The 26,495-nt window shown below is 48.5% G+C and overlaps 1 protein-coding gene across 2 annotated transcripts in view; it reads left to right on the forward strand.

Moving 5' to 3' along the window:
* Positions 1-26,495, forward strand: part of PCDH19 (protocadherin 19) — a 58,767-nt gene that overhangs the window by 18,764 nt on the left and 13,508 nt on the right. Inside the window, exons 3-4 of one of the 2 annotated variants that reach the window (XM_082061621.1) lie at positions 8,519-8,577; positions 11,566-11,738. In XM_082061621.1, the coding sequence (XP_081917747.1) occupies positions 8,519-8,577; positions 11,566-11,738 (232 nt within the window). The remainder of the gene's footprint in view (positions 1-8,518; positions 8,578-11,565; positions 11,739-26,495) is intronic. The other variant, XM_082061622.1, reaches the window with a different exon arrangement.

Consider the following 26,495-nt stretch of genomic DNA (forward strand, 5'->3'; position numbering starts at 1 on the left):
TGCTGGGGTGAAACACTTGTGTGAACAAGTCTGTAGGTGATATGGAAAGCACTCGCTGCTTGCTCAAAATTGAGAAAAAAATGGGGCTTGCACTAAGACACAGGGCAGGGATGAGGTCCCCCTGCACTCATCCTGCACCCCCTTGCCAAATTTCTCCCCACTAAGCCATGAAGCATGGAAATCCTCTCACCACCCTTGTGAGCCCCCTTGCCCACCGCCCTGGGGTGCCTTGGGGTGTCCCTGTCTCCTCTGGGATGCCAAGCGGAGTGAGGCGCCCCTGTGGTAGCCGGCACCACCTGAGCCCGGCTGCCCCATTCGGTGCCCAGCTCCATTTCAGCGACACCGCGTCCCCCCCGCCCGCCCCGGGGCCTGTGCACCCTCAGGGATGCAGCAGCGGGGTGGCCGCCTGGGCATCCCGTCACTCTGATGTGCCGAGCTGGCGGCAGCATCTCACGCCTTCTCTATTTATAGCTCATCTGCAATGATTTTTGGGGTTTTCTTTTATTTTTTTCTTTTTTTTTTTTTTCCCAGTGACAAATCTGTGATTTCTCCTGTTCCCTACAAAACGCATCAGTCTGACCTGCTGCTCCAGAAGGTGAATGACAAGGAGTTTTATTTAGCCCTAGCGATGGGAACACTTAAAAAAAGGTTCCTCTGTTATATTTGTTTTCATCCCTAATGGCAGGAGGCAGGGAAAGGACAGTTCTGAAAGGTTTTTTAACAAATCTGTAAGTCATGCCCCATTACCCTGGGGCTGCTGATTAGATCCAGATTGTTTCTCGCACTACTTAGGGAGGGGTGTAGGCCACGCTGGGAGCTGCATGCACAGATCCATTATATATCTCAAAGTCCCAGGCATAGGTGATGGGGAAAAAAACCAACCCTTTTATTAGGTTTATTGCCTATTGTATCCCCACATGGATTTTTCCTCAACATATCAAGGCAGCCTCCCCGTGCAGAAGGCTGTGCCCCAGGGGGCTGGCAAGCTCAGCCCTGTGCCCATCATTTGGCACCCAAGAGGGAGGTATCACCCCCAGTGCCCCAAAATCCCTCCTGTCCCATCCCCGGGGGGCTACTGGGCAGCTGCTGGGGCATTGCCAGCCTCCTGGCTGCTCACGGTCCAGGGAAGGTGTCTGTACACTCTTGCCTAGGAAGCACGCCCCCCTTTTGGGTCAGTATTTTGCTTTTTGATCGATTTTGGGGTGGTGGTGCCAAGTGGGTGCCCAGATGGAGGTGCCTGCCCTGGTGGTGCTGCTGGAGGGACCCCTGTGCCACGGCCACCAAAAAGCTTTGGGTTATAGGTGCTGTCTGAATGTAAGTAAGGCAGGTTTTTTATTATTGCATTTTTGCTCTTCATAACCATACTGTAGATTTTCTGATATGTTGACAAATTCAACCGGGTGACACTATTTGTGGCTTTGAGGAGCGTAATTATGGCTTCATTGTGTGTTGCCGTTCTCAGGATTCAATCTGGGTTTCTAATCCTATACCCTTTTTCAAAATCACATCACAGCAGCTCCTTTCCTCCTGCCTCTGATCCATTTTCAGGCAAAAAAATGAGAAAGCCTGTATTTATTTGAGGAGGGGACAGGAGTTCAGTGTGGATTAGTGGGCATGCCTGTGCCATAATACAATCTAGTTTCATACTGCTCATTCTGATGAGTGAGGTGATGCTAAAGGATGAACTCTCACAGCGATTTCTCTGCGATGCTTTTTATTTCATCAAGAGAAAATGGAGGCTGGACTCAGTTCCTTTCGGTGTTTAATAATGTCCATCAGAACCAAATGCCTTTTATTTAAGCCGCAGTAATAATTAGAGGGTCGGTGGTGTTAAGCAGCCATGGAGTCTGGCTCTGAGGAATGTTCATTGTGCCTCATTAAATTTGGAATTAGTGCTTAAAAGGTCAGAAATAAATATTCTGTTTATATTTCGGGGATAGTAAATCTAAATGGATGCTGTGTTTGCACATCCTCGTCTCTGCTTGTTCCTGCTGAACTGCGCGAGGCACCGCTCTATTTGGTTTAGGCAGCAATCAGAGCATCTGCAAAAAAGCTGAACCCCAAAACCAACCCTGGTTTCATTGATCAAGGGCAGGAAAATGATCTGCTGTATTACATCTAATTATAAAACATCAATATCAGATGCTAAATGCACTTACTTTTTCAGAGGCACTATGCTGCTGGTTTACAGTTTGCAATCTCCTGTATTATGGGCTTTAGCAGTGAGCTGGGGTGTAGGGAAATAGCTGCAAAGGGAGATGCCAGAGGTCAGATCCTTTTAGCCTTTATTGAACCCGTCCAGGTGACTGCCTTCATAAGAGGCAATTTGCTTCACGTTTTCTTTCCGTCTTGCCTGGGGCTGTTGAAGCAGCAGAGGTGCATCCCGCTGCCCCACGGCTTGTGCTCCAGTGCCCATGGAACACTGGAGCTGCTGATGGGAACTGGTGGCCAACTGGGTCCTTTCCAAAGACCCTGACCCCACAGGGTTCTCTGAGCCACAGCTCAGCCGATGGAGGGTGCTGGGCTCCGTGGGCAGCCCCATTATGTCCATCAGCATTTGCTGACTTTCTCCCAGGGTTGGAGCACCTGTGGTTATTTGGGTAGAGTTTGCACAAACGTTTAACCCAAAGCTTTGGGCTGGTGCTGAAATCTCTGCCCTCCACTGTGCTGATGCTGGAAAATGGGAAATATGGGTCTGTCTCCTGCTACCTCTTACCAGGCTGTGGCCAGGAGGCTCAGGACCCTCACCTATGGGTGCGGGCATTGCAGATGCCATGGGCAGCCAAATGGAGCTGGTGGCATCGCGGGGACGGAGGAGCAGAGGTCCCCAAGTGGGTCAGGCACCGGGCAGGTCTCCAGCCACTGGTCCTTGCCCCTGCCTGATGCTCCGAGGCAGCCGTGTCCTCATCAGCAGCCGGTAGCGCAGGGGCTAATTACACGGCATCACATGCAATGGAGGAAAATCTCTCCTGACATCCTTTGTGATGCTCTCCAGCCCGGAGCTGGATCCAATGAGTCTCCTGCTGGTGTGCAGGAGAGAGACCAGCCTTGCTGGGCGTGAGAGCACCAGGACGAGCCTGGATGTTCCTCTCGAGGCCACAGGTCTGCATTTTGGGGCTGTTTGGTGGGGTTTTGTACCGCACCTGCTCCCAGTGGAAAGCAGTCTCAGACTGCTTATTTGTTTCCCCCAGGGTGAAAGCAGCTTGCTAAAAGATAATGACTTTCCCTCATTGCTGATCTAGACTTCATTTGACCTGGTCCCTATTTTGAAATTTTCTCTGTTTCCCAAGTGCAGCTGGAGTGTTTTTATTTAATTTGCATGAGTTCTATATCACCTGCAATATAGTTCAAACCATAAGAACTAAGTGCTGGTGAGGTCTCCTAACAGGCAGCAACAGTTCTATTGCAGATACTGGAGCCTCTGATTGAGTGGCCCATGGAGAACAAGACCCAGGACACAGGAGGACCAGGAGAAGTGGTTTTACAAGCCCTGCCCTTCCCACCAGGGAGGCCCAGTGGATTTTTGGGGAATGATTTGCCATTTCTGTGGTCCCTGCTGATGCCTGCAGCATGGAGGGAAGGTCAGGAGACTGGTGCTCCTGGTGAACATGTGCAGCTCAATGCAGAGGATGAGAAGTCATTGAGTGTTTTGGGAAGATTTTCTGAAACCCAAAAGGAGACATGCACATTGCAGCCTTGGAGAAAGGTCCACTTTATTTTTTAATAATAAAGGGTGACATGCAAGCTTTATTAACAAGGCATGTAGGGGAAAAAGAAAAGGCTCAAGGGATAACCCTGAAAAAGTGGCGCTAAACGTGTCATTTTTATGAAGCTGATTTTGTGAAGGGTCCCTACATGCTTTGGCAGGAGGTTGCAGCAGGTTTACAATAATTTGTAGAAAGATAGAAATGTTTTCACCCTGAAGTGAGAAGAAGGGCAAAAATCCTGCGCTAAGATGCTTTAGAGTAGTCTGCCGAGGTGGAGGCTGGCAGTGGGACCGATACCTGTCACTTTGGATCGGGAGAGATGGGACCAGCTTTGAACAACCAAGGACCTTGCCAGGGGGCTGATGTGTGGACCAGGGAGCCAAACACTCCATCAAGAGCCTGGGTCCAGACACAGCGGGCAAAGCTGGATTTTCACCTCCACAGAGTTTGGTTTGAAAAACGACACATTTGAAATTGCTGAAAAGTGGGAAGAGTGAGAAAGAGCCAGATCTGAGCATCCTCCCTGATGGGCAGGGACACGGCTCAGGACACGTCCCCAAACCCCGGGGACCGACCCCAGCCTGCATCCTCTGTTTCTCCATCAGTCCACAGCCGTGGTTGTGCCCAGAGTGACTGCAGCTCACTGACCTTTCCACTGGCACTTGCGTTAATTCCCCTTAAATCACCTTTGGATCCTTTGGGGTTTATTTCTGTTTTTAAGGCAGAGAGCGAGCAGCCGTTAGAGCAGCGCCCTGTTGCTAACAGGCCGTTTGGTAACGGGGAAGTCACCCCCCTGGATATCCAGGTCAAGCAGAGTTGTACTGACGTTTGTACATCTTTATTTATTTTTTTTTAATTTAATGGAATTGGCAATCCTCAACCAAAAGTAACCATTGGGGGAAAAAATGTTTAAAATTTCCCCGCTGATTGCTCGATTCTGAGTGTGTCTGTTGTTATATTTATGTTTATGTTGCTAAGGCAGCAGTTAAAAGCGTTTTTCAAATTAGGCACTGGTAAGCTGGATGCCGAGCCAGGGCTCTCTCTCTGATGGCATCGACACCAACATGCCTGCAGCTGGAAAGCAAATCCTGAGCCCAGAGGACAACAGGGACTTCTTTCCTCAAAGAGAAATTCAGGGTGAGACCACAGACTTTATGCCGGGTGTTATTTGGCGCTTCCTGATGTCTTGGATGTGTTGCTTCTTTGTAGCACAGAAGGTCTGGTCCTGACAATTGTGAGCATGTTTTATTTGTGTTACGATGGACAGGAGATAAGAATTGGCAGCGCTGTTCGGGAGGTTCTTGCCGTGCCGGGCTCTGGACATGGAAAGGGGAGGCTGGGCTCAAGGCTGGGCTCCCTTTGATTTTTACAGGAGTGATACTGATCAATGAGAAAGGAACAGTTTGTTTGCTTTTGCCAAAATAACGAAGAAGATGAGGGCTGGCCTCTCGATGATGCCCTTTCATCCGTGCTAGCCAGCCTTACCTTTTCCCTCTTTTTTGTGCTTTGACTTTGTTCTTTGGGTCTCATTAAGAGAGGGAGCGGATCCTTTCCCAATTAAAATGTTGACATGTTGGAGACGTTCTCCTTCCCTGTCGTTTTGCCTCTGTTTGTAAGTGATCACGCTTCGCAGGATGAACTAGAATTAAATCAAGTGAACTTCACTTGAATAATGCAAGCTATAAAGCAGCCCTTCTCCATGAAAAATCTCATTTCTTTTTTATTTTTCTGTTCTGATCCCCTAGCCCGCATGGAGATAACCTTGATGGATAATCCCATAGCTGAGGAGAGGTCTCGTAAACTGCTGGGATGACTTGTGCACCAGCAGGAACGTGCTGGTGCAGCAGGACAGGCAGCCCTTGCCAAGGATGCAAACCCCCAGCCCAGGGAAACACATTTCCCATCCTCGTGGCCACATCACTCCTTGTCGTGTCCAAAATCTGGAAGTAATTAGCATCAGTCATGCTGCCTTTGGTGGCAAAGGGGATTCACAGCCTGGGAACGGATGCTGTGACCGACCCCACGGGAGCCCAGGGCCTTGCAGATGGACTTGGGGGTGGTGTCTGCATTAGTGACGTGGTACAGAGCATCCCAGGCTGGAGGACATGTGGACCAGGGAGTCAAAATATGGGTAATTTGCTCGTCGGTGAATGATTTCAGCTGGGCCGGGATCTGGACTTTTCTTTTGGTCAGGAATCAATAGCAAAGCTCCCAGTGGTGTTTGTCAGAGGGGAATTCAGCATTAGGTCTGTGTCTGGGCTGTGGCAGGAGATGTGATGGCAGCACGTGTGGTGTTTCCTCAGCCTGCGGTGGGGTTTTGGTGACACCAGTTGAGCGTTCTCTGCAGGTGGCCCCGGGTGTCCCTCGGCTCCTGAAGCCTGGGCCATGCGGTGTCAGTTCTCTGAGTGATTGAAGCTCTGTGGTGTACCTGTATATAACGAAATTTGCTCTCTGCATCTTCCCACCCACTTGTTCTGCTCCTGGATTTTCCAGGGCTGAGAAGCGCGTGCATGGGGTTGAAGCTGATGGGGGTGGTGGTGGGTGCAAAGGGGTCTCATGGTGCTGCTGGGCATGGTGATGGGGCTGGGGACATGTGGACAGTGCCAGCTGAGGCTCAGGGCTTGCTGGAGCTGTTCCCATATCCATCAGTGCAGGGCGATGGAGGGGGCTCCCCACCGAGCAGGGGTTGCTCTGAAACTGGCTCCGATCCCTCCTGCCCTCCAACACTTGGCTGCCCTCAGAGCCCGTTTGTGGGGCTGGGCTTGTGGGGGGGATGCTATGGGTGGCATCCCTCCACATGTGATGACAGCACCAGGATTGATGGATAAACACAGGATCAGGCATTTTCTGTGGTGTTTAAGCTCTTGGGCGTCACGTATTTTAAAAATACATGTGTCCGTTTGCTCCTGAGCTCTAACCATCAAAGTCGTCCTGCAGGACCGAGGATGCAGAAACTGCAGGGACCAGTAGTTTGTGCAGTAAATCTCCTGCGTGACTCTCCAGCAGTAATTACTATGTGAAAGTAATAACTGAGCTGTGCTGAGTGCTCGGCCAACTCCCCCAGCTCACAGCTCCTTGCATGTTTCTCTCTGGGAGGCTCCTGTTTGCTAAATTAGATATTGTGCTGTATTTCAGAAAAGGTCACACTTAACCAACGCTGCCTTTGCTTTATTATCTTGGCAGAGCAGTGTAACCTCTGCCGGGGTACGATTGGATTTCACATTCGGCTCTACTGCAGCGGCCCTGCTCCCTGCATCCTGCCGTTGTGATTACGTTAGCAGCAGACTCTGCTTTCCTTTATTTATTGAGGCATTAAAGTTGCATGCATTTATTTTTACCATGTTCATAATTGCCATAAAAACAGGCCATAGTATCCCAGCGCGGCTCTTTGGGAAGGAGAGCGGCTGCGGGGCCAGGGCGAGGAGGAGCCGTGGCGGAGGAGGCAGGACAGGGCTGCTGGGCAGGTGACTGTCCCCACTCCTGGCCTGGGGGGACACTGCTGTCAGCCCAGAGGAAGCGGGGCAGGGCAGAGTCTGCCCCTTCTGCTGCCCAGGGTGTCTGATAGGGACAAGGAGCAACCACCAGGCCAGGTGGATGGTGAGCCCGGGTGGGATCTCTGCAGATCTGGGGGGGCTTTAGGTGGATGGATAGGTGGATGGACGGATGGACGGATGGACGGATGGACGGATGGACGGATGGACGGATGGATGGATGGATGGATGGATGGATGGATGGATGGACTGGGGTGCTTGACTCATGCAGAGAGACCTGCATCCTCCTGTGTCCCTTAAGCTCAGGAAAGATTCTGGCCAGGTCATGCAGATCCCACCATGTCTCAGCACATGGCTTCTACTGTGGCTCACCATGCATCGCCCACCACATCTCACCATGAAACGGCCACTGCATCCCACTGTGCAGCTCCCACCATGTCCCACTGCTCAGCTCCCACACCTCCCACCATGCAACAGCCACTGCATCCCACCATATGGGTCCCACCTTATGGGTCCTACCGCATACCACCGTCGATCTCCCACCATGTCCCACCAAGCAGCTCCGTCCTGGGTGGTAACACCCTGCTCTCTTCTGCTAGAGAACAGAACTTATCTAACACTTCCCTGCCTTCTGGTTGCCTTTTTTGGTCCCTTTCATGCTGTGAGCACCAGAAATCCAGGGCTATGTAATCTGAGGTTAAAAGACAGTGTTTCAAGTGCAGAGTGAGTTAGTGGGTTTTACTTGCAAATGACAGATCCATTGACTTTTCTCCCCCGCTTTCACTCCCCTATAACTTTTAAGCATGTCACCCATTGTTTGCTTTTTTATTAATAACAGAGCCCACTGTCTCTGCAAATGAAATGATGTAAAACAAAGAAAAGTGCCCGCATTAAATTCTCTGGCAGGGGATTACCTTGCTGACATTTACATATCTATGCAATAAATATTTTAACATGTTAATTATACACTAATAAGAAAAATACCTTTTGAACTTTCAGTCAAATTGACACACACGGAACTGAGTCCATCAGGGAATTAAAAGCAATTAGTTTTGTAACAGAGCATGGTCACATTGTTTCTTCTCTGCAAATTGTTCTGTGGTCACCAGACAGCCTTTTTTTTTTAGTGAAAGCTGGTGGAAAGACTGACAGGGACTGGAGTTTTGTGTGGCAGGCTCTGTCCTGCTCGCTGGGGTCTGTCCCATGCCAGGATGCTCCTTCCCTCCCATGGGCTTTTGTCCTGGCCCTGCAAACCCACCTGTTCCCAGTCATGGGGAATTCAGACTTGTAACCATCTCCCTTTTCTTTCCCTCATTCCAGACTGAAAACTACTCCTTCGATTCCAACTACGTGAACAGCAGAGCTCATTTAATAAAAAGGTACGTAGGCTCACTTGAAATAACTTGGGTTTGCCCAGCCAAATACTGATTATTTAATGTTCTTCCTTACTGCGTTGTATACTACTTGCTTTTTTTAAATATGCAAAATGTTTCAAGAGTAATCATTTGATTTTAAAAACAGTATTTACTTCCTATTAAGCCCCATTGCTCTTGGTTTGCAATAAAAGCAAGTCTTTTTTCCTTCTCTTTGGCTCCTTCGCACTGGGAAGTTGCAGTGAGTTAGGTGGAGTGCTGTTACCCTGACGACTTTCAGATTCATAGAGTTTATTCTATTTGAATGCACAAGAATAAAATGATAGATTTGGATGGTGAAATCTCCCTGCTGTGTGAGGCGGGGGAAAAGAAAAAAAATCTCATTTGGGAGCAGGTAATTGGGTTGGATACACACTCACTGTTTTAGTTTGAATACCGAGGTAAAACAGCACTTTGCTCAGTTTTTCTCTTCCAGGGCTAAAAAGGAAATCATCAGTTCAGTTGCAACCTGGCAATTACCCTTGAGGGAATTTAACCCTTTAGATAAAGTACTGGTACCTTCAGAGCAAATGGCGAAGAAATGTCTCGGAGAGGTTAATGCTGGGGTTACACGGTTGAACCCCCCTGGGTTGTGTTAACTAGAGGTGAGCATCCCCCCGTGGGGCTGGCGGCCAGGGTTGTCCCTGTCTCCCCGGTTGCCCCACCGACACAGCACGATCAATGCTCATCAGGAGGCAGGAGGGCTGCAGGGCAGGATGGGGTTGCAGGAGATGACCATCAGCTCGTCACCCACCTCTGTCCCCGCTTCTCCCCCAGGACCGGCCAAGGTGTGCAGGGCCAAGCCATGCCCGGCTCTGTGCTGACGGCTCTGCAGAAGCCATCGTGGTAGCAGGGGTGTAACGGAGAGCAGGAACTGGCCCTGAACTATAGAGATCTGATCTGAGCAGTAAAAAAATCCAATTATCTGCCTGGCTGAGATCCCAGTTGTTTACATCTTAAAAATATAAGGAGGAAGGGAGCTGTGAGCGCATTGTTTAAGCAGCTCGGGTTGAGCTAGCGAAGGGCAGGTGTATTTGCCTGCATGGCTCACGATGTTTAACGATGCTCAGGCGATGGCTTGCCTGTGCCATGCCGCTCCTCGCCAGAGAGTCTGCAGGCATACTGAAAAAAACCCCAAATCTATTAATCTTTCCTCATTCACACCTAAGATAAAGGCAAGCGGCGCTCCCGCCTGCCGCAGCGGGGCTTACTCCGAGGCTGTATTGTTTGGGAAATGCTGCTGCTGCCGATTCCCCGAGACCTGCCCATCCTTTAGAGAAGTGTCAGCCGCGGAAACGTGTCTTGTGGCTGCTGCATTACGGTCTGGTTCACTGCAGGGGAGATAAATGCGTTTTAACAGGGGTTGCCTGCGTATTGTGAACGGCAGCTCTGTGTAGGACAGCATTTCCCCTCTCTTTCTGCCTTTGTCTTATACCTTAAGTACAACGGGTGCCGGGAACGCTGTGCAGACATGTAAGAACAAAAAATATTTTCTGTAACATACTGTGGCATCATTTTCATCCTTTGCCTTTATGAACATGTTGTAGCTCTTCTATCTTTGGTGAGTGAATCTCCTCAAATCCAGCACTTTAATTAATCTATTTGTACTTTTCCTGTGTTGTCTGCCTGCCTCTCCCGCTCGTCTACGTGCACACAAATGAATTGTAGATTTGTAGTGCTTTCTTAACTTAAAATTCTTTGATGTTGCCTGGAATCAAAGTCAGTGGCTTCAACAGGGACATCTTTATTTAAAAGGTAATGTTTGAAGGTTTACCAATTTATATGTATTTCGAGCTCCCCCCTTGTGTGCTTTTGCAAAGCATCAGATGGTAGGTGGTCTGCTTGGTTTCCGTGGAGACGCAAAAGGGCTTTTCAAAGTAATGAAAATCTCCAGCTCTTTGGGGCTTTGAAGCACAGGCTGCTTCTTCCACCAGCGTTTCACACCAAATCAGCCAGCGAGAAAGTTTGGGGTTGTGGGTGCAGGTGGATCCCCATTGATGGGCACAGATTTCCCATGCCAAGGCTGGTGTGGAAGGAGGTGCAGGGTGGGTGACCCCAGGACATCCTGATGACTGTGTGACCTGGGGCAGGCGCATCTGGAGATGTCCCTGTGGTTCACAGCTGGGTGTCCTGGGACATCACCCCTCACAAGACAGTGGGAGAAGCAAAAGAACCTGAATGCAGCCATAAATGAAACTCTTCCATCCCTCCAGCCTGGGACCTGGGTGCCATGGGGTGATGGAGCTGCTCAGCCCTTGGAGGAAATTTGGGAGCAGTTCAGCTCTCAGGTCTCCCCAGCAGTGGCTGTGCTTGCTGGGCATGTCAAAGCGTTCAACTGTGTATCAGCTCTCCTTAAAGCTGTGTGAACTCGGACCTGGAATCACTGGATTATTTTTAAAAATAAGAACAGCATCATCATCATAAAAAGCAATTCCCATTTCTATTAAGGTGTTTGTTTTCAAACTTTAAGCAATTACGATTTGGCCTATAACCTAAAAAAATTGGGTTTACTGTGTAACTTCAGTATGAGGTAATATGACTTGAGGGAGCCTAGTTATACAAACAGCTTGTTTAATGTATGTTTAATTTTTTTTTTTTAAATCCTGCTTCACTTCCAGCTTCCATCATCCCCACAGCAGCCTGGTCCCCAGGCTCACACTGTACCCATGGGCAGAAGCAGCATGTGAGGTGGTGCAGGCTGGATGCTGTGTTTTGGGGTGCAGAGGTGCTGAGCAAGCAGTGCCCCTTCGTGTCCCCTGCCCCAGTTCTCCATGCTGGGGGAGCAGTCCCAGCCCTGCAGCTGTGTGCTGGGGATGGCAGGGGACCTCTCTATCTCTGCAGGACATGGGGCTGAGCGGTGACAGTCGTGCCACCACCGCAAGTCTCGCTGCAGTGCTGTGGGGTGGTGAGGACCGCCTTGTCATACCCAGTAAGTCATGTCTGTGTCTCTCCCAGCAGCTCCACGTTCAAGGACTTGGAGGGGAACAGCCTGAAGGACAGCGGCCACGAGGAAAGCGACCAGACGGACAGTGAGCACGACGTGCAGAGGGGCCTCTACTGCGACACGGCCGTCAATGACGTGCTGAACAGCAGCGTCCCCTCTGTGGGGTCCCAGGGCCCTGAGCAAGGTGAGCCACCGCTGTGTGTCCTGGGGGGCTGCCCACCACCCACCTGACCTCTGTGTGCCCCAGCTGGTGGCTCCGGTGCTGCCTCAGTGGATGCACAATAAGGATGCTTAGTGCTTGCTGGGGATAACGATGTACATCGTCAGAGCTCTGGGTAGATATAAATTAATCTTCACGCCACGCCTTTCAGGTAAGCAAGCAGTTAGGATTATCCCCTGTTTGACAGGCAGAAAACCCAAGGCCCTGAGCATCTCCCAGACAGCGAGTGAGCGGTGGAGCTGGGATTAGGGCTGGAATTACGGGTGTTGTGCCCAGGACTGGTCCCTGCCGGGCTCCTCCCTGGAGCACAGACCATGTGCCCATCCCAGTGTGCTCCGCTTCCCGTCTCCAGAGCTTGTGTGCTGTCCGGGCAACTTGTCCAAAAGGTCAGAGAAGTGTGCAGGCAATTAGTCAGGCATCCCATGAGGGATTAACTCAGGCCAGCGGGCAAGGGTTTTGTATCTTTTCCCCTGAAAAGGCGGTGGGGTTTCAGCTCTTACGCATCCTCACATGCAGCGATGAAGTCTGCTCTGAAACCAGACCGGTATTAGCTAGAGGAAAGAAGTCAGAGGAGTTCAGCTGAGCCCAACCCATCATTTGTACTTGGGCATGAATGTCGCTTTTAATGTCTGACGGATGCAAACATCCTATGCAAACATCCTGTCTTTTTCAATTAAGAAGCCTGAATGCGGTTTGGTGCTCTGGCTCAGGGGAGCCTCGGGGCTCTTGGCTATATCTTGAGATAAGCTGTAGCTGAGGCTCAACTGGAAGCCCCACTGCTAAAAGACTTAAGGATATGAAAACAAAATGCTGTGATTATGAACTGGTCTTCAGCTGTTTAATTCAATTCATGGTAAACATCATTAAAAGCCTTTGTTTTGCTGTCATAAAAGAGTCAAACCGGGGAGAGAGAGTTCTTGCCATCTGCGCTGCTGAATGTGAGTTTTTTTCTGGGGAGAAGCTGATCGCTGTATTAATTCTCGATAGAGTCTGTTAAATGGCCGTAGTTAACCCTGTAAGACTCCGCAAGGAGGGAAACACAGAGGTCACCTACCCATTCCGCGCTGCCAGCCACGCTAATTGGAGAGGGATGGCATCCGCAGCGATAATGTATTTCCAGACAACCCTACTGTGGCCAAAGATGAAAAAAATTAAACATTTATATAACTGTACGGTGGCAGTTTAATTCTCCGCGGACCGGCGCCGTGTCAGAGAATGCAGGCTGATAGCTATCATTTATTATTCTTCTATTACAAAGAAATGCTTTTTCATTTTGATCAGGAGAGGGTTTCCTAAGGATGTGTTTGCAGTAAGGGATGACTGTGGGAGCAAAAATATTCATAATTGATTCCTGTCCTGTTGAATGGTCTGAGCAACATCTGTTAATTTTTTGTCACATTTCTTCGGCAAAAAAGGCCAATCTCAGTGGACGGCAGATAGGGTTTTACAGAGATTACATTTCTGATAAGTCTGCGTGCTGGCTCTGTTGTGCACCAGATAACAATGCAAATAAGTTTAAGAGGATGAGTTGGAGACAGAGCTCATTGGAGGAGTCAGATGGAAATAAATATGGCCCAAACCACTGGAACACGAACTCATTGAGTGTAAAATACCCCCCAGGCAGATGTGCTGGGAGGGCAGCTCTCCTGTCCTGGGACCCACGCTGTCTCATGCGGAGGAACAGGGAGGGCTCGCCTGAGAGGTTGTTGGGGTGTTCATGGAGCAAAGAACGGAGCAGCGCAGGCGGGGAGGTTAGCAGTTACTGTCACAGAAGCTGAGAAAAAGGTTAAAGAGAATATTTTCTGAGCTGATTTGTTGAGCAGGGACTGCAGAAAATAATCAGGAAAATCAAGACACTGAGATGATGGTGATAACAACAGTTCCTGCATGATTAAAGCAATGGTTTTGGCATGGTAATTTTTACTCAGTTTTGGGTCAGAGTGGCGAGGCAGGGAGGAAACACAAGTTCAATGCCAAGGATGTGCAGGACCAGGGGGCTGACCACTGCCCCGAGGACACAGTCCACGACCGAAGGGCAGCTCATGGCCAATTTTCAGATAATTTGGGAGTCTTTATCTGCTTGGTGGGTAATCCTGGATCTCCCAAGGCAATACGCTGGTTGGCAGAAATCTTTTCAGCTCAGTGGTAGAGGACAATCCCTTTGTGGTGGCACCAGGGGTTTAGCATAGACCTATCTGACCAGCCTTTGCCTACTGAGATGCTGGATTCCTGCAGTAGGGGGTAGGCATGGGGTAGGCATGGATGGGTCCAATCTCCTTTAGTGTTCTTAAACCAGTACCTGAGCCCAGCATTGGTGGTGAGTACGTGGCCATGGGAGCCTCACGGACCTGCTGCAGATGCTTAGTGGCCTCAGAGCCATCTACCCCTTCGCTGCCCTGGTGCCGCTCTTGGGTGGGAGTGACACCAGCTGCCAGTCCCACTGGCAGGAGCCCTTTGGAAATGACCTAGATTTCCAGAAAAATTGCAAACTAATGTGGAGGGTGTTGAACTTTAGTGGGCAGCAGCAGGTCATCAGAAATACCACCTGGAGCTCAGCCACATTGCTTATTTTGGGAGCAGGACTTCTGCCCAGTCCCTCTTTACCTCAGGATCTTAATTATTGATTATAAATTCTTCAGCTGAAAATATTGCTCTAATTGCTCTAATATATACCCAATTTGGAGTTCATTATCGCCCAGAATTGTTTTCCTTCCCCTGCTAATTGATACCAAAAAGGATGCTGAGAAAGGCGGGTGCCGGTGCTGCTCCACCTTTTGCGATTGCCTCACTGCTGTTTAATTGTTTGTTTATTTGTGGAGGTGTTAAGCACTGCTAGAAGTTTATATGCGCTCCTTTCCCAATGGCGTCCTCAGCTGAACTTCCAAACAGATTTGTTTGAGAACCAGGGGGTTTGAAGTGTCTGTTGGATCTCGGCGACGTTTTGGGTTGGCTGGAGAAGTCTGTTGGAAGATGGGGTTAAGTCCTGGCGTCTCCCTTTGTATCTTGGCCTATCTCATCCCAGGTCAAGAGAGTCGAGAGAGGTTCTCCTGCCCCTCTACTCTGCCCTGGTGAGACCGCATCTGGAATATTGTGTCCAGTTCTGGGCCCCTCAGTTCCAGAAGGACAGGGAACTGCTGGAGAGAGTCCAGTGGAGGGCAACAAAGATGATTAAGGGAGTGGAGCATCTCCCGTGTGAGGAAAGGCTGAGGGAGCTGGGTCTCTTTAGTTTGGAGGAGACCTCATTCTTGGTTATAAATACATAAACGTATAAATACATAAATGTATAAATACATACTCTTCTCGGTGACAACCAATGGTAATACAAGTGGTAATGGTTGCAAACTGGAACACAGAGTTCCACTTAAATATGAGAAGAAACTTCTCAGTGAGGGTGCCAGACACTGGAACAGGCTGCTCAGGGGGGTTGTGAAGTCTCCTTCTCTGCAGACATTCCAACCCGCCTGGACACCTTCCTGTGTAACCTCATCTGGGTGTTCCTGCTCCGGCGGGAGGATTGCACTGGATGAGCTTTTGAGGTCCCTTCCAACCCCTGACATTCTGTGATTCTGTGATGGGGCAGATTTTCTCCAGGTCCTGGTGTAACCTTGACTCAAAGTCCAGCACTGGAGGCAAACGTGATTTCCAGCAGGGGGGTGCTGGGCAGGAGACACACCAGCAGCATCGCCTCGGTGGGACAGCAGTGGGTGATACAGGCGGCCGCGGGGGCTTTGCTGTCGGCTTGGAAGCTCCTCATGCCGGTTCCTCCCGACAACACGGGGAGATCTCGGCGTGAAATGTTTTACAACACTGTAGAGCGTGGCGGTGCTTTTCCCGGGAAATGGCAGTGCAGACCAGATGTTTCGCAGGGTAATTGAAAATTCCATTTTATCAGAAAGCATTTGCTGTCAAAAAGTTTCATCTTTACTTCAACAAAGAGGTTGATTAGATCCCTCAGGACCTGAATTAGCATCTTTGAGGCTGGATACTCTGTTTTGTGATTCAGGTAGTTATTCCTCCCTTGGTTTTGCTCATTCTGGGACTTTTTTTAAAATCCCTTTGCCCTATTCCAAACAGCATTTGTGCAGGTTTGGCTTGTTTTCTTTGTGTGGATGGATACAGACACCTGGATCTGCTTAAATCCTTTCTATTATAATACCTTTTTCACCTTGCCTTGAGCCAGAGCCATTCTTGTACTCTCTAAGTCATAGAAGCTCTTGCCAGCATAGAAATCAGAAAAGAACTATTTCAAATATGTGATTTTAATGTTAGAAGCAACAAATTTCAAACTTATCTTAATTCCCAGTGCTGACCAGTATTTTTACCATCAGTTGTAGAAAGAAAATCATTGTCCCAAGGAAGCAGTGACTTGCTGTTCAAGATAAAAATAGAATCCAAAAGAAAATATAAAAATAATAAACACACACTAATAATAAAAAAGCCAGTGTTAGAAATAGTCACCACAGCCATAAAATAGTGAAAAAGCTTTAAAATCAAAGTGAGAGGGTTTTTAAGCAATGTCAGTAATGTGTCTCTTCAGAGAATTGCTTCTAATAGCATCACTTCCATTTTTCTGGTGCCAGATCAGCAGTAAAGGTTGGCGTGAAATGTCATCTGGAAAGACCTGATCCTGCATACATTTCCACATTTGAGTAACTTTGCTCACATAGGTGGTTTAATTGTGTCTGACTCTCATAAACTCTAGCAAGACGAAGGGTTCTTTGAATAAAAATGGGCTATATTTAAATGCTTATGTTAAATCTTCTTTATACCATCACACAGTATAGAAATAGGCTTGGGTGTAAAGGAGAGCCGGGCACATGATATTCACTGAAACTTTTCTTGCTGGTTGCATCCTGAATTATGCAGATACATTGTCATTTAGGGGATCAGGTTTTATCTAGAATATTCCAATTGGTTCTTATGCTCATCTCCATAGTATCTGGGTGCATTTCAGGCATGAACTGAGAACATGACTAATGGTATTAACTGGAGGCAAACACAGGTATTAGAACTGTTGATTTTTTAAGCTGATTTCCAGCAGTTGTTCCACCTGCAACTCCCTTTTACTCTGCAGAAAGGCTGTACACAGAGCTGTATGAAAATGAAGACCTAAGTGACATATTCAAGGGCTTTGGAAGCTGGAAATACAGCTACATTTCTCTCTAAGTTTATACAAATTAATAAAAATACCTACTTCCTTGTATTCATATATGCAGCACAAGACATACAGTATAACATTCATCTATGAGTGACAGCACATCCCTTAAGATGGATAAAGGCTGTAAGCTTTCTTTACAGGGCAATGTCAATTATTACAGCTCTTTTGATTTGTGTATTATTGCACGGATCGCTCAGTAAAGCAGCCTCGGAGCTCAGTGGTGCTCCTGCAGTGACCAGCCTGGAGGGAGCAGTCAGCTTCTCACAGTGCTTTGAAACCCCAGAGAAGGATTTTTATAATGAGTGGGTAAGCTGGGCTTTGGGAAGAGGAGTTGGTTGTCTTATGATTCCTACACTTTGAAATTATTACCTACTGAGCATCTCTGTCAGCTCACGGATGGCTGTGTGGTGGTTACTGATGCTGTTGTACACACAGGCTTTTTAGCACGGTCTGTAGCAATAGGACAAGGGGTGATGGTTTTAAACCAAGAGAGGAGAGATTCAGGCTGGACATGCGAAAGAAATTTGTGATGATGAGGGTGGTGAGAGGCTGTCCCAGGTTGGCCAGAGCGTTGGTGGATGCCCCGTCCCTGGAGACATCCCAGGCCAGGTTGGATGGGGCTCTGAGCAACCTGAACTGGTGAAGATGTCCCTACTTATGGCAGGGGTGGCACTGGGGGAGCTGGGAAGGTCCCCGCCAAACCAAACTATTCTATGATTCTTCCTTAGGTTGGTAGCTCTGTAGCACTGAACTTGCCTAAGCACAACTTGTCGAAGTCCTCACTGGAAACTGGTGGTGGGGCAGGGTTGTCACTGATGTGACATTGAAGTCACATCCAGAGCAATAAATGGACACCAGTCCCTTTCTGCAACAGCAGAACTAAGTAACAGATGTGTAACCTCCTTTGTTTGCATAAGGAGAATTATCATATATCCCACATTCCTGGCACTTTCTTCAGTTTTTAGGTTCCTTCCATCAAAGATAGTTCTTGCTGTGTATCCACCACTCAGTTTCTCAGTCCAGGGTCACAGGAGTTATAACCTTTAGATCCTCATTCCTTCCCATCTAAGCACAGAAAACTCTCACCAGATGTGAACATTTTGGCGACTTTGAGAGGAAAATGAAAACTTGGATCTGTGCCCCGTTGTATAGGTTATGAATGATCAACCCAGAAAGTTGGAGGATTTCTAGTATTTTATTGTACTTTTAAATGAGATTTTGCCAATTTGGTTGTTGCTTACCCATATTTTTTCTGTGTGACTGGAGAGCAATTTATAGGGGATATGAAGAAGTTATATTTCTGATTAGATAGTTTCAGCTTCTATTTGTGGTTAGTTTTGTTAACTGCTCCTAAACCCCAGTTGAAGCGGAAGGTTCACAGAGAAGCTCTTTGTCAGGGTTCAGCTGAAGGACGGGGCAGTGCTAACCCTGGCTCTCCCCAAGCATCCTTTTCCAAAACCACCACACAATACTTGGGTTTTCAAATATTTCTAAGATAAATAAACAATTCAGTCAAGCTTGCAGCTTCCTCTTCCCTTATAAACAAGCCAAAAAAAGGCTCGTGTGGACTTTTTTTTTTCCTGTCCTTTGCCAGTATCCTCTAAGGAAGCCATTAACACTTTCTGTCTCACAGCAGTTAAGACTAGCAAAATGGTCAAGGTAATGGCCAGCATATTTAACAGTAGGGAAGGTATATGAATAAAACCTAACCTTCTGCTAACGCAGCAAGCCAGCACTTCCCCATCTCCTCCTGTAATCAATCTACATTGTTAATGACTCTGAAAACAGACTGAACTGCTGGGGCTGGCACCGGGAAACTTGCATTACAAACTAACCATCTCTTATTAACCTTTCGGTGTTTCCTTCACAACACTAATTAGAGCCAAATAAAACTGCTGTTTGTGAAACTCTTAAGTTAAAATACAATTTTCAGAGGAAATATGGTAAACTCCAAAGCTCCTGTTTGCTTGGCCTTTCTTTTTAATTATGATGGAGGATGGCTGTTACTTGTTTAACAGAGGCTTACATGATTAATGCTGCAATGTTACTGTAATTAAAACGGCAAAAAAAAGATGTGATTGGAGCCTGTATAATTTACAGACATCTCCGCATTCTGGTGTCAGAGCAGCTCTAAGTGTTGCAAAGAGGAATCATAAAAATTTATTCTAATTAAAATTGCCAGATTGACTAAACAACAGGTGACTTATGTAACTTGAGCGACTTGCTCTTGGGGTGAGAAATCATCTGAAATCAGTGAATTATACAAAGCTGTCTATTATTCTGCTAAATGGGAAAAGTGTGTGCTTACCATAGCAACCTGCATCAATTTTGCAGCCGCTGGAAAATACAGGGCCCTTTATTAGAGGAATAATCACCACAAACAGAGTGCTGACCCTCGGCTCCGTGGACACAGGATATACGGCGAGTTTTGGAGCAGCTTTTTGGGCACAGGCGTTGCCATTGGGTTAAATCGCGTCCTGCTGTATTGAAACACGCACCTGGCAGCTCGGGGTGATTGGGGTACGGCGCTGGACCGGCACCTCTGGAGGCGCTGGTGCAAGTTGGGTGTCTGTTTTCTTCTCCCCAAAAAAAGTGGTGCAAATAACTTTGTCTGTGCGATGAAGATAAATAATTTGGGTCTCTCTTACTTACGTTTGCATGCTGCAGAGAGCTGTAGGGCAGGGGGCTGCATCTGCCCTGGGTACAGAGGAGGAAGCCCACCCTTTCTAAAATAAGGTGTATATGGGTGAGTGTCTAAACTGCTCTGCTTCCAGCAAGTAACTGCTGAAGTGATGACATACCACTGGGTTTGTATGTAGGTTGTTTTACTAAATGATCTATGTAATAATATATAAGTCAAAACTCTAATAATTGGCACCAAACAGCAGAGAGAACTTGCAGCTTTTATCTGTCTTAAGGGAAGTGCTGCCATTCAAAACTCGCGAGCGCTATATTTTATTTCTCATACGGCATATATGAATGTAAGAGAGTAGATATTTTTAAATGGGTCACAGAATTATTAAGAAGTTTGGCAGCCTTTGCTGACGGTAGACACGCAGGTGTGCGGTGGAGCGGGCTGCGCTGGGAAGCAGGAGCGCGGGGCTGTGCCAGGCTCCGGCTGCGGTTGTGTTGCCCTTGCTCGGTGATTTCCCTTTCCATCCAGTGTTGAACCCCCGTGTCTCTTTGGAAAATAAGTTGTTTAGAGGAAGTGTATTACAGATATATGCTAGCCACAATGTGTATAATCACATAAGAATAATGTGGCCTCATTTTTGCTGAGTATCTGTAATAGTAATGATCAGCTTCCCCACTCTCAGCATTAGCTCTCTCGGTGTTTTTATTTTTCAGCAGAAACCCTTATTTTTTTTCTTCCATTTTCCTTATCATATTTTCACCCTTTTTCAAGTGTGGAGAATGACTTGCTTTGTAACCAGCTTCATTAGCTACTCGCACGTTGTGTTTCATTACAGATATCCAGAGCTGGCTGCGGGTGACAGCACGTGGCAGCGGGTGACCGACGGTCACCGCTGTGTCACTTCACCTTCGGGCAGTGACAGTCACACTTGGGGCAGGGCAGGCAAGTCAGGTTGACATGGGTTGGGCTTGAGGTCTGGGTGTAGTGAATTGGAGGACATCTGGGTATGTGGAATGACTAGCTTTAGTGAAAGCAGAGCTCTACCCTGAAGAAATCCTGGGTTAACGTCAGTCCCTGTAGGAAAAGGAGAAAATTGAACCACAAAAAAAAACCCCAACAAAAATCCTTCTCTGAATTGAAGCAATAGGAAATGAAAATTGCTGAGATATACTGTCATGTGGGTAGTGGTGCTACCAACCTTGTGCTGCAGTAATTACCTCTATGCATGCAATTTGTGCTCGGCTACGACTGATTTCCCACATCATCCGGTGCCCAGGCAATATTCAATCAGTCCCAGCTGGAGAAAACGATCTTGGATGGATTGGTGAGATTTCACCACAGATTCTACCATGTGTCTTAGGGAAGCACTCGGGAGCTGTACCCCCAAAACCTCCCTGGCAGAGGGAAGAGGGGTTGGATGGTCACAGGAGGGTCCCTGCAGTGAGGGGGGGGCCTGGCTGCGAGGCAGGGGGTGCTACGTCCTGTGGCTGATGAAGATGAGGAGCTTCTGGCCTTTTCTAGGGAGAAGACTTTGCTCTGCTGGGTGTGTGCTGAAGAGAGCAGGGTTTGTGGTGGTTCTTGCGCTGTTTTATGTGAAAAAGGAAAGACTGAAGAGCATTGGTTGGAACTTTATGAGAAGCCTGAGGAAGGCAGGTGTCTGCATCCCTTGCAAACCAAAATAGGTTGGGTACTTGATTTCCTCTGACTGCCTTGGCTTCATTAACGATACGAGGCTGGTGCGAGTACAGCAGACGGTGCTGCCTTGTCTGCTCGTTAGCTGGTTTAATAGCCGAACTGCTCCCGATCCAAGTGAGGAGCAGGATTTGCTCTGTGAGAGGAGTGACTTTTGCAATTTAACTATCCGCGCTTGTGGATTTGATACAGCTCAGTGGGAAGTTACAAAGGGGCAGCTCCAGTTTGCGAAGAGGAATTTGGCTAGAAACCTGGAGCCAAAACCATACACAATAGTAATTCAGGAAGAGTCAGCCAGAAGGATTTTGGAGAGTAGTAGGTGCATTGGTGTAGGACGTCAATACCTTTGGGGAGGGTCTGGCACACCCAGGTGGTTCTCTGTGTGGGCACTAGGTATGTACCGGACTTTATTCCTTGTTTTCCCTCTCTGTGTTTACCAGCTGAGTTGTCTGGGCCGGTGACATTGCTGCTCAGCAGCACGTTTCAATGGGAGCCGTGTCTTCCCAATGCCCCGCTCTGCCTGTCCTGGCTGTGTGTCCCGAGGAGCCGTCCCCAGGAGTGCGGGGCTGCCGGCTGCTCGCCGCTTGACTTCCATGTCCTGCATCTGTTCTGACAGGCGATGCTTTTGCAGCCACTCTCTGATTAGTTTTGGTCCCTCAGATGCATTGATTTACAGACCTTTCCTCTGCAATATAGCTTTTCTCGATGACAGTCCATGAAGCACATGATAACTCAGCAGCCTAAATTATTCAGGCAAATTGAACGTGTTTGGCTTGTTCCGAACTTTTGTTTCCTTTCGGTGCTGTCAGGAGAACAGGTAGCCGTGATGCTTGTATCCAACTCATTCAAGTGCCAGGGAGACACAAATGACTCAAGTATAACCCATGTTTTACCTTGTTTGTCACTTATTTCCACCTTCAGCCGAGATTTTTCTGGGCACTTTTGTGCCTCACAGAAATGTTTATCTTGCAGATAGGGTTGCTCCCCTCTGGTATGTTGCTGGGCTCTGGGAAATCACTTCATCTTGTACTAGAAACGCCCTTGTAAAATCCAAAGAAAATTCTGTATCTGTTCCACCCTTTAGCCACGTGTCCTTTTGTAGAAGTATATTCTCTCATGCAAATATTTTGCCCCATTAGTCATCACTGTAGGATCCAGGAACCTCACATTAATGAAGAGAAGTAATTAAAATGAACAATTCCACCTGCAGTTCCCTCATTGCCTCACCTCTGCTTTGTCAGTCTTCCTTCATTGTTATTGGGTAGATAAATTCAATTAATTAACTATAAAATCCATGCAAGCCTTTCACTGGGCAGATGTGCCTTGCAGGGACCACCGAGCTCTGTCCTGTCAGGTGGAGAAGAGATACTTTGTCAGGGCAAAATTGTCCCCTTGCTTTCTGGAGACTGTTCTGCATCAGGAGCTTCTGGGTATAGCTGAAGGCATTTGCTTTCATTCTCCAAACAAGTGTCTGGAGATTTAGGACCTGACACCAAGCCCGTTGAATCCAGCAGGACTCTATCAGCTGAGACCACTGGGCTTGAAATAGGACCCTAGAGAGACGGCGTCCTCGGGGGACGTGCTCTGGACTTTGCTTGAGACATCGGTCATCTCAGCCTGTGTTCAGAAGTGAACAAGGCACAGCTGCTGCTGGAGGATGGAGCCTTGCCTCGGAAAATTCTAGCTGCAAATGAGACGCATGATTTTAGGAATTAGAATAATTACCCCCTGGAACAGGTTCCCAAGGGATGTGATATATTCTGTATCACTTAGAGTCTTTAAATCACATTTGCATGTTTTTCCTAAAAGCGTGCCTAGTCACTCAAAGTGAAGGGCTGTGCTCGAGAAGCGCGGTGTGACAGAGCTGAGCGTCCCCTGGCTTGCAAGGGAGCGGAGCAGGGAGTTGCCGCAGTCCCGCATGGATTAAGCTCTGCAGATCCCTCCAGGAGTGGGTTTTGGCACATCCTCGAGGAGAAATGCTCACGATCATCCCCTCGGCCGGCACTGACTGCCGTACAGGAATGTGCAGAATTGAGCGATTGGGATGATTCAGGAGTGAACTCCCCCAGTCAAAATCTGCCTTCCCTTTCCCAACACACACACAGTCCCTTCCTCGCTGAATCAGACATCCCTAGGGCTGAGCAATCCTGGCTCTATCAGTGTTTCCAAGATCTTCCCTCCCACCGCTCCCTAAATGATGAGAATGTTTTTGAAGACCTCATTTCCTGGACTTTCCCTTTTATCTCTCCAAACAGCAAGTAAACGAGCAGCCCTTTAGTTTTTAGTTACTGCTCTGCACCGGGTGAGCTATCAGAGGCTGTTGACGACGACTTTTTTCTGTGCTCCTGCCTGCAGGATTTGGGGAGATAATTCATTTGGTCCTGGTGCTTTGTCAACTTTCAGCAGTTGTAATTGCCTAATGATCAGTGCCGATGCTGTTGTTAAGCCTGTTAAAACTTTTGTCCTGCTGAACAGCCAGACTGCGGCTGTCTCATCATGCTGTGCCTGCTGTGTCGACTGGGGCCGCCTTTGATGCTCCCTCCCCATCTCCGGCTTGGTTGCTGCTTCCCACCGACCCTCAGCTGCTGCTGGTGCCTGCTGAGGGGGATATGGATGCAGCACGGTGCTCCCCATGCTACGGTGTACAAATAATGGAAGAATAACCCCACAGAAAGGCAGTTGCTTTGCAGGATGAATCTCCTCTCGCCTGCCCCGGTGCCTGTGCAGGTCCTGAGGAGCCCGGTGCTGGGTGCTCCATCACCCTGAGCCCATGCAGGGCATCAAGAGATGCTCTTTGGAGGAGGCTGTCACTGGTAGGGCATTGCTATTTAGCAACCTTACTACCATTTTTGTTCTTCCATCTCTTTTCCACCTTCATTGTATTTTTTTAGAGCCCTAATTGGCCACGTTTCGTGCTATCACCTTCTTAGCTATGCATCCGAGGTGCCCAACTGGCTGGTGCCATCTCTCAGAGCTCCCATCGCTCATCCTTGCCTCTTCCAAGGCTGTTTCTTACTTAATGGCACACACTGAACATGAATGCATTACCATCCCTTTTCCAAGAACAGTCTCCATCCACTCTTCTCTCGTCCCCCAGTGTCTCATCCAATTTAATTAATTATACTTAGTATATTACGCATCCTGTCAAAGTTTTTCCTTTCTGAGGTTTAATGGTTTTTTAATTCTAATGCATGCTGCATGTGTAAGTGTTTTAGAAAGGAGGCGAGCGTGCAGTGGCAAGGAGGCGGCATTACAGCTGTGTGCCGCAGACAGCCAGGGTGGAAGGATCCCTGTAGAGAGGCTCCAGCAGAGTTACTGCAGGACTGCATTGCCTGCCTTCCCCTTGAATCCCCCTTCTTGTGCTCGGGCTGGAAAACCAGGCTGATTCCCACTGCAGAGGGACACGTTTGGGTTAAACCTACCCGCTTATGGTCCATCCCGTGCTCCTGCCGCAGAAGCAGGCGCCTGGTTGGCGGCTCAGCCCCGGCACCGGCTGCGTCTTCACGGCTGCCGCAGCCCTGTGGTGAACTCCAGTGTAATGAACTTGACTCTTCTCCGTGCTCTAACTGTGCCTGAAAGCACCAAATTACATCAGTCATTTTGGCGTTGCTTTATCCCTTTGAAGAAAGGCTGTGTTAAGGATGTGGTGGGGACTAGACTCATCAGGTAATGCCGGCTGGGGCTGGTACCTATCACTCTTTATTTCCCAGTGACAGTTAAAAGGTTTGGTCAGAAAAGTGGTTCAGGAGGAGTTACTTTGTGGAGTCTTATGCTTACTAGCATTGGATGTTTCCAGATAAAACCTGCTCAGACTAAGAGGGCTGTGGGTTGGTGTGTTTTAGGTTGTTTGGTTTTTTTTCGCCTGTCAGCATTGCAAAGTGCTTAGGTTTTGAAAATCCAGCTGGGCTCTGTCTGTCTGTCACACCATCACTGGCAGTAACGATGCCGTGGTGCAATTTAACTGACAGCCCTGTGAACCAGGGCCAGGAGCCAACACAACCCAGCCTGACCTCGGGGCAGCACTGCAGAAACGCGCTGTGGAGAAATGGGAAATCACGGGAGGCTGCACGGGCAGAGGTTGAGGCAGAGGTTGGGGCAGAGGTCCAACGTGCTCCAGCTGCACTGGAGCAGCCCAAATCAGGGAACAGGAGCCTCCTGCCCCCTGTGTTGGAGACATGGGATGGGAACACGTGGCAGGACCCCAGGGCAGCGTGAGACCCCCCCCATGTCGGACTCAGCACCAGTGCCCAGGTGTCCATGGTTGGCACCAGGTTCGCCGGGAGGGCTGGAGCCATGGAGCTGCCTGCTTTCCTTGCAGCACTTACACAGGGCATGAAAATCGGGCTATTTTCCATTCCCGTTGCTCAGCTCTCTCCCTGTGGCTCTTCAGTTTGCAGCCCCAGACAAACACAAGGACTTGTTCTCCATCTCTCCCCCATGGCTCCGGGGTGAACAGGACGGGATGGGATGGGTTGGGGTAGGGTGGGATGGGACCCCACCTGCCTTGCTGGAAGTAAAGCTTACCCATGACTTGCCGGTAGTGTAGTCTCCCTACGCTTATAATGAGGTTTTAGATTTGACTCTTGACCTTATAGTAATTTTATGTGTATATTTACACACTATGTACACTCCCTTAATTAAAGAAGGTAAACTTAATTGCCAGAACAAAGCTTCTGCTGAGTTAAACAGGCCAGATTCCCAGGCTTTGCCAATGCTATGATCTCTGCTAGGGCTGGTCTAATCTATGGCTGGTGGTTCCCTGGCATCGCTCTTACCCTCCTCGGCGTGGAGATGTAGCCCCATTTGAGCCCTACATGTAGATCTGTGGCCAGGGCAGAGCCACAGGAGTGTCCTTGTCCGGCAGTGGTCACAGTGCCGGCTCAGGCTCTGGGTGCTGTTGGGTGCTGGACAATGTAGAGCAGTTTTTGCAGACCTGTCCCCATGGCTGTCCTGGTTCTCTGTGGGATTTTCTGATGCACTTGCCACCCAATGCCAGCATCTTTATCATGGGACATCCCTGTGCTTCAGAGAAGAGGATCCAACAGTGTGGAAAAGCCCCCTGTTCATCCAAAAAAGAGTTAAAGTACAACACCAGGGAGGGGATAATGCTGGGCTCCAGAGTGGAGGAGTGAGAGGTCAATGTCCTGATGAGAGATGGCCAGCAACAAATGTTTTTGGTTTAAAAAAAAAGGGGGGGGGAAAAATTCCCTAGTTATTTCCCCAGGGTGGGGAACGC

This window comes from Streptopelia decaocto (assembly GCF_964273445.1).
Source record: "Streptopelia decaocto genome assembly, chromosome: 10".
Taxonomy (NCBI): Eukaryota; Metazoa; Chordata; class Aves; order Columbiformes; family Columbidae; genus Streptopelia; species Streptopelia decaocto.